The following is an 8,342-nucleotide window of genomic DNA, read 5'->3' as shown; positions in this document are numbered from 1 at the left end:
TCAACGAGCAGGCCTGCCGCGCCGGGGTGAGTCTGACGGGACACCCAGGGGCCCCCTCGCTCAGCCTTTCCTTCCCAGGGAGGGACCGCTCGCTGCCCGGAGGGCCGGATGGGGGCGGGGGAGCCCGTGGCCTCTCTTCCTCTTTGGGGTCAGAGAAAAGGGGGCAGGTGAGGCTGGAGGCGGTAGAGAGCCGGCTGGGTCCCGGGTTCAGTGTTCCTGTGGTCGGGATACCCTGGCTCCAACCCCGGTCCAAACTGCTGTTCTCATAGCAACGCTAACCCTGAGCCCGCGGGCGCTTCCGCCCAGTGCGTGTGCGGATGGCGTTGGGGTGCGGGGGTGGGGGGCGCTGCCAGGGTGGGAGGGAGACAGGTAATACTCCTTCCCCGCAATTTGCCTGGTTCTCCTGCCCCCACACCCAGTTGACATGTCGGGTCCCAAGTCCCTGATGCGATCAGGCATATTCCAGAGGAGCCCGATTTACCCTCCCCCGCCCTCAGGAACCCAGCGCTCCCGTCTGACTCTTCGGTTTCCATGCTGATGTGTTGAGGGGAAGGTGTCTGGGTGGAGAGCAGATAGTTAGTCCGCACTCTCCCGGGGATGAGCCAGAGCCCGGCACCAGCTAGCCCAGTCTACTTCCTCCCGCCGCTCGTCCCAGGAGGCGGGGCAGGAAGCTCTCCTGAGTCTGAGAGGTGGGGTGGGAGGTCGAGGTCTCCCTCTCCCGGGCTCCTGCCCATCCTGGCCCAGGAATCTCTCCTTGCTCTCACCTCCACCAGGCCCCTCACTCAGAGGCATCTCCACCCCCACTCCTGGGAGGGCTTCACTAACTCCCCAGATGCCTAGACACAGAAGTGACCACGGGGGAAGTTGCCCGTCTCCTGCCCAGGTGGCTGGCAGAAATCCAAATGGCATCTTTCAGTCCAGTCTTGGACTCACACCTCCCCGGCGTTCCCCGCACCTTGTCCCTTGGTCAGAAGTGATTCCCAGGGCAGCTGACTCAGCTGGACATTGGTCTCTCTAGCAGGGACTGGGGAGATTGGGGTTCCAAGCATCCGTCTGGCCATCTCCTGGGGCCTGGCCTCCAGATGTGACAACTGCAGAGCCAGGAATTGGCTTCCCTGGGTTCGGCAGGCAGATGAGCCCTGTGGATTTGTGTCCTCCCATCCCAAGGCCCAAGGAAGAGCTGTCAGTCCATCTGGGCCCCTGCCAGTTCTCCTTCCCTCCCTGCTCTCCAGACAGGGCTGCAGCAAGTTGCCTCCACTGCAATGAAAGAATTAGGAAGCTCTTTCAAGCCCTAAGCTAAGCAGCTTTTTGCTCCCTAATACCACCCTGCTGTCTGCCTGGAGGGACTAGCCAGACCTCTGGACCCTGCAGCCCTTACAGCTTGCTTTTCTTCCCAGTCCCTCTGGTACAGTTCCCCAAGGCCAGGCTGAGCTGTCTTCATCTCCAAGAGCATGGCTAGAATCATACTCTTGTGCGTCCACATCCTATTTATCTGGAAGAAGCTTGGCCTCATTTCTCCAGCTCTTGCCTTGAATAAGTGGGCCTTACTGTTTTTACCCTTAGCTCAGGCATGTCTCTGTCTGCCCAACTATCATATATAAGTGACAACCTACAACGTGATTATTTTTTTCTGTGCATCCCTTTTCCTTTGGGCGGAGGGTGGAGGATGAAGAGGAAGTTGGGGGGAGAGGAGGGAGGCTCCTGGTATTCCAGGAAAAATCTAGAGCCTTCTGCTCAAGGTGACCTGGTCTCTGCGGCGGGCTAGCTCCCCACTTCTCCCTGGCAGCTGCAGGGCCCTGGAGAGGTGGGTTTGGAGGACAACACATCCTATTTGAAAGCCCAGAGCCAAAGAGGGGTCAGGAGCCAGCCTGCAGCTGCGGCCTCAGCAGTGCCAGGTCCCAGCCAGCAACTCAGCAGGCTCGCCCTGCAGAGGCAACTCCAAAGACCTGACCTGTGTCCACATTACTCCCTCAGAGCTCCATCCAGATTGCCTTTGAGGAGGTGCCCCAACTCTTACCCAGAGCCAGCATTGGTCATGTGACCTGTGTAGACCAATCAGAGAACACCATGGTAAGGGTCTGCTGGGCAAGGCTTCTTTAGGGTCCCAGAGGGGGCTGATTCCAGGAGTTCCCTTTAGTCCAAGGGCTCTTAACCTGAGGTTGATGAATGACGAAGGGATCCAAGGATTGGCTTCAGGAGGTCTGAGGATCCCACTAAAGTGACATGCAACATGCAGTACATGTGTTCACATCTGCGTTTTTCTGGGGAGAAGTCTTTGGCTTTTCTACGGTTCTTTTATGGACTTGTGGCCTCCAAACAGTAAAGTCTCAAGGACAACTGAAGTGGGGAGGGTCTGCTGATCCATCACAGAGCAGGGCAGAGCAGGATGGCGCATCCTTCCTCCATGCCTAACCCTCTTTGCCTCCATGCTTTGCCTGTCCCAGGTGCTGCATTGTCAGCTCTCTGCTGAGGAGGTGATGTTCCCAGTTTCTGTGACCCAACAGTCCCCCGCTGCCGTCTCCATGGAGACCTACCACATCACTCTGACACTGCCACCAACACAGGTGGAGGGGGTGTGGGAAATGGAGTTGGGCAGCAGGTGGTTCAATTGCCTTCACCTTTTCAGTTGGGCTCCTTTCTAAGAGGGGGTTGGGGTGGGAGGGTCCTGGGGAGAGGGAATAATTGGAGGAGTAGGCAAGTCATCTCAGTCTCTTGGTCCCTGTCCCTAGTTGGAAGTTAACCTAAAAGAAATCCCTGGCGAGGGGCTCCTTGTGTCCTGGGCCTTCAGGAATCGCCCAGATCTCAGCCTGACAGTGCGTCCCAAGCTGCAGGCCAGAGAGGTAAGGGAGCAGGGCTGGGGGTCGGGGAGGCAGGAAGAGGCAGAGCAGGGAAGGGGAGGCCGAGCTGGGGGCCCGTCTCTGTGCTCCTCTTCTCCCTGCAGAGAGGTGAGGAGCAAGTGGAGCTCTCCACGATTAAGGAGCTGATAGAGGATGCCATCGTCAGCACCCAGCCAGCCATGATGGTCAACCTCAGGGCGTGCTCTGCCCCTGGAGGGCTGGTGAGTAGACACTGAGAGCAAATAGTTTGCATCCTGACCGGTGTGGCTCAGTTGGTTGAGAATCATCCCATGCACCAAAAGGTCACCAGTTCCATCCCTGGTCAGGGCACATGCCGGGTTTTGGGCTCGATCCTCAGTAGGGGGCTTGCGGGAGGGAGCTGATTGATGTTTCTCTCTCTCTCCCTCCCTCTCCCTCTCCCTCTCCCTCTCCCTTCCTTTCTCTCCAAAAATCAATAAGAAGATATTTTTTAAAAAATCAAATTGTTGCCGAAACCGGTTTGGCTCAGTGGATAGAGCGTCGGCCTGCGGACTGAAAGGTCCCAGGTTCGATTCCGGTGAAGGGCATGTACCTGGGTTGCGGGCACATCCCCAGTAGGAGGTGTGCAGGAGGCAGCTGATCGATGTCTCTCTCTCATCGATGTTTCTAACTTCCTATCTCTCTCCCTTCCTCTCTATAAAAAATCAATAAAATATATTTAAAAAAAAAAGAATATAAAAAAAAAATCAAATTGTTTGCAGGCATAGTGCCTTCAGGGTACTATGTTGGAATTCTCTTTTGACCTTTTGTACTTAGATACCCAGTGAGAAGCCACCCACGCTGTCCCAGGCCCAGCCAGCCATCCCCAGACCCACGCGGTTATTCCTCCGGCAGCTTCGAGCATCGCACCTGGGAAGTGAGCTGGAAGGTGAGAGCTCGCCGTCGCTCGGAGCTGCCAGGGTTATGGCTGCAGGCAGTTGGCCTCTCTTTTCCTTAGTGGCCTCCCATCTTTGATCTGAGCATCTAATTTCTGTCTCCTCCAGGCACTGGGGACCTGTGCTGCATGGCCGAGCTCGACAACCCCATGCAGCAGAAGTGGACCAAGTCCGCGAGGGCGGGTCCCGAGGTGGAGTGGACTGAGGACCTGGCCCTGTAAGGATTCCCGCCCCGCCCCGTGCCCAGGCAGACAGTCATCCCTTCCAGCACAGCCTGGCACAAACCAGCTCTGTTGTCACTAAACCCTGATGTGTGACCCTTTAGGCCAGGCCCCCACTAGGTCCTGGGGTACAGATGTGACCACGATTCAGTGCCCACCTCGGTGTGGTTTCCGTGTCAAGGCAGAGATAGATGGATGTAAAGAGAATGGAATTAGTGGTCTCTTCAAGGTTAAGTTAACAAAAAGTGCACAGGAACGCCCCCTGGGGAGAGTACTTCCGGGAGGGGAATAAGGATCAGAGCAGGCTCCATGGAGGAGGCGATATTTAAACCACACCTTCGAGTACCAGGAGGATTTCAACACGTGTTCCCGGCAGAGGGAAGAGAGTGAGAAAGGGAAGATGGTGATTTGACGTAGAGACAGAGACAGGAAGGCGGAGCAGGGCAGGGGTGGTGGGGCTTGAATGCCCCGCTAAGGAGTATGGTCTCCACTCGGGCCCTCTCCTATTCTCCTGGGAGAGGAAGTCCTTGGAGGGCAGGGGTGACTCTGATTGGAGCACTCATGCCACCTCATTTATGTACATCACTGTCTGCCTCTGTCCTGTGATCAGCTGGAGGGTGGATTCCTTTTGCTAACCTCCCCCCTCCCTGCCCCTGCTTCTCCCGGCCACAGGGATCTGGGTCCCCAGAGCCGGGAGCTGGTCCTCAGGGTGCTGAGGGGCAGCCACTGTGGAGACGGTGAGTAGGAGGCCGGAAGGCGCACCCTGGGGGGCGTGGGGAGGCGGGCGCTGAGTGGAGCCTGACCGTGGGCCCAGCTCATGGTGCTGCCCCTTCCCCAGCCGAACTCCTGGGCCAGGCCACACTGCCCGTGGGCTCCCCTTCCAGACCACTGTCCCGGAGACAGGTGTGCCCACTCACCCCGGGGCCTGGGACAGCCCTGGGACCCGCAGCCACCGTGGCAGTGGAGGTGAGGAACGACCCGGGAAAGATGGGAGGAGGTAGCACAGGATGGTCTTTGAGGCCCAGCTTCTTAGTGCTCCCACCCCTCGACAGCTCCAGTATGAGGAGGGTTCCCCCCGGAACCCCACCCCCTCCATGCCACGCCCCAGCATCACACCAACCAAGAAGGTCGAGCTGGACCGCACCATCATGCCTGATGGCACCATTGTCACCACGGTCACCACTGTCCAGTCCCGGCCTCGCACTGTAGATGGCAAGTCAGGTAAGAAGGAGGAGCTGAGAGCCCAGCAGTGGCCAGGGGCCTTGAGCGGCAGGTCGGTGGAGGGTCAGGGAGGGGCAAGGAAAGCTCTAACCCTAACCACCCCTGTTCTCCACCACATCATCTTCATTATCTCTGTCTCCCTCAGATTTCCCCTCTCACCCTCCCTCTCCCTGACTGGTCCTCCCATGTCAACCCTGGGCCCACCCACCCCGCCACTGCGGGTGACTCTTGCACTTCCACCTCCTAAGTTCCCCATCTTTTCACGGGTCCGAGTCCGTTCCCCTCTCTTTCCCCCGCCCCACTGCCTCATCTTCCCTCCCTCTAGCCTCAGCCAGCCAGTGCCCTGCAGGACCCTTCCACACGCCCAGTGGCCTCCATGGTGTTTCTTCTACTCCCAGAGTCCTCCATGACATTTCTCCCATCTCTAGGGGTCCCACGGGATTCCCCTCCGTGCAGGGGCCCCATGTGCCATCTCGCACCTCAGTATTTTCATGGCATCTCCCACACTCCCCTTAGTTCCTGCGGTGCCTCTTTGTCCCCAGGGCATCTTCTTCTTCCTGTTTTTTCTTTTTTTAGGAATATAAGATATTTTCTTGTTAAATATATTTTATTGCTTTCAGAGAGGGAGAGAGAAACATCAATGATGAGAGAGAACCATTGATCGGCTGCCTCCTGCACACCCCACACTGGGGATCAAGCCCCCAAACCGGGCATGTGCCCTTGACCGGAATTGAACCTGGGACCTTCAATTCACAGCCTGATGCTCTATCCACTGAGCCAAACTGGCTAGGGCCCCATGGTATCTTCTAATCATTCTTGTGATTCATCATCTCTGAGTCACCCCTGCCCTCTGAGTCACCAAAGCCTACATCTCAACAAAGATGGGGTGGGCGGGGGCCATTCTCAAACACGCCCAGCTCACTGACCCTCCCCCGCCCAGCAGACTCCCCCTCCCGCTCCCCGTCCAAGGTGGAGGTGACCGAGAAGACGACTGTGCTGAGTGAGAGCGGTGGCCCCAGCAGCACCTCCCACAGCAGCAGCCGTGAGTGGGGACCTGGAACGTGGGAGTGTCAGCTGGTATTGGGGCCCCAAAGTCAAAGCCATTTTGGGTGGGGCCTGGGGGTTCTGGTCCAAGGGGAGCTGGAGCGGAGTCGGGTCCACCCTCTGCCCAGCAGGGGAGAGCCACCTTGCCAACGGCCTGGACCCTGTGGCAGAGACAGCCATTCGCCAGCTGACAGAGCCCAGCGGGCGGGCAGCCAAGAAGACACCCACAAAGCGGAGCACCCTCATTATCTCAGGTGTTTCCAAGGTAACAGCTCTGGGGAGAGCAGCCAAGGTGGGGAGGAAGCCCTCACGCATCACTGCAGTCCATTCAAACCTGTCCCTCTCGCCAGGTGCCCATCGCGCAGGACGAGCTGGCGCTGTCACTGGGCTACGCAGCCTCTCTGGAGGCCTCGGCGCAGGACTCTGCCCGAGACAGCAGTGGCCCCTCTCCCCCGCCCTCAGACCCTCCAGCCACCTTTCCAGGAGCCCTGGACGCCCTCTCCAGCCCCACCAGCGTCCAGGAGGCCGATGAGACCACACGTTCGGACATTTCCGAGAGGCCGTCGGTAGATGACGTCGAGTCGGAAACAGGATCGACTGGTGCCCTGGAGACCCGCAGCCTCAAGGATCACAAAGGTGGGGAGAGGTCGGCAACCCCCTCCTCTGATACTCAGTGTCATGACCTGGGTCCTCCTGGAGCCTTAGGGACATGGAGGCCGAAGCTAATGGGCTGTGTCCTTCCACAGGGGCTGCCAGAGGCCCAGCCGGTCTCAGCCGAGCTAAAGTAGAGAGGGAGCGGGGTGCGCTGGGTCTTGTGGCATTATTTACCACAAGTTTCCTTTTTCCCGTGTCTAAGTGTGTCTCTTCCTTCCCTTGTGTGTTTTTTTCTTCCTTCCCTTTCTTTTATTTGCATATATATTTTTATTGATTTCAGAGAGGAAGGAGAGAGAGATAGAAACATCAATGATGAAAGAGAATCACTGATAGGCTACCTCCTGCACGTCCCCCACTGGGGATCGAGCCCGTAACCCAGGCATGTGCCCTTGACCGGAATCAAACCCAGGACCCTTCAATCCGCAGGCTGACGCTCTATCCACTGAGCCAAACTGGCCAGGGCTATAAGGCATTTTTTAACCAACCTGCTTAATCTCATTCCCCTCTATTTTCTTCTAATAAATTTGTTGCTTTCTGATTTTTATCTCTCAATCCCAGGTCACTTTATGGTTTTATGAATGTTGTGAAGTTGGCATCTAAGTATTTTTCTTCAAATTGATGGCCAGGAGTCAGATACTATTTAAAAATATTATATTGAGCTCTGGCCTGAGAGCGTCAGCCTGCGGACTGAAGGGTCCCAGGTTCGATTCCGGTCAAGGGCATGTAGCTTGGTTGCTGGCACATACCCAGTGGGGGGTGTGCAGGAGGCAGTTGATCAGTCTCTCTCATTGATGTTTCTAGCTCTCTATCCCTCTCCCTTCCTCTCTGTAAAAAGTCAATAAAATATATTTTAAAAAAAGAAAAGAATCCTACCCTAGGCTGACCTAGGACTGTCCCTGCGCAGTGACACGCCTTGTGGGCGGCTGGGGTACTCCTCACTTCTAAAGATGAGGGCTTCCCCCAACATCTTCAGCCCTCTCTGTCAACCACAACTGCACTTAACCATTACGGCTGAAGCCGGCATCACTTCTTGGGATAGAGTTCCCAAACCCAAAGCCTGCTGAGTGAGCGCCTCCTCATGACCCTGGTCTGAATGGACCTCTTGGATGCACCCCTTCTGCCCACATCCTGGAATTTGTCAATGAGCCTGTTTCAGACAATCTTGTTCTTCCATGTCTGCCTCTGAGGACATTTCTTTCTTTCTTCTTTTAAAAATATTTTTGATTTCAGGGAGGAAGGGAGAGGGAGAGAGAGAGAGAGAGAGAGAAACATCAATGATGAGAGAATCATTGATCGGCTGCCTCCTGCACGCCCCCACTGGGGACCGAGCTGCAACCAGCATATGTGCCCTGACCTCCTGGTTCATAGGTCAACACACAACCACCCAGCGACCACCGGGATGAGGACATTTCGTTAGAGACACCCTCTGCTCAGCCTTGTTTTCCCACAGT

At 56.6% G+C, this 8,342-nt stretch overlaps 1 protein-coding gene across 1 annotated transcript; it reads left to right on the top strand.

Moving 5' to 3' along the window:
• Positions 1-2: 2 nt before the first annotated feature.
• Positions 3-7,170, top strand: C2CD2L (C2CD2 like; the record flags this gene model as incomplete). Its single annotated transcript, XM_015560633.1, has 13 exons — positions 3-26; positions 1,975-2,070; positions 2,445-2,564; positions 2,730-2,840; positions 2,942-3,058; positions 3,633-3,744; positions 3,860-3,968; positions 4,645-4,709; positions 4,811-4,938; positions 5,025-5,193; positions 6,137-6,235; positions 6,369-6,502; positions 6,588-7,170. Coding segments are annotated over 13 exons (1,722 nt in total), but the record flags the coding sequence as incomplete, so codon positions are not given.
• Positions 7,171-8,342: the final 1,172 nt, after the last annotated feature.

The sequence above is a fragment of the Myotis davidii genome, unplaced genomic scaffold (assembly GCF_000327345.1).
Source record: "Myotis davidii unplaced genomic scaffold, ASM32734v1 scaffold355, whole genome shotgun sequence".
In the NCBI taxonomy this organism is placed as follows: domain Eukaryota; kingdom Metazoa; phylum Chordata; class Mammalia; order Chiroptera; family Vespertilionidae; genus Myotis; species Myotis davidii.
Note: the sequence above shows the minus strand (reverse complement) of the source record. Positions and strands in the feature narration are given on the sequence as shown.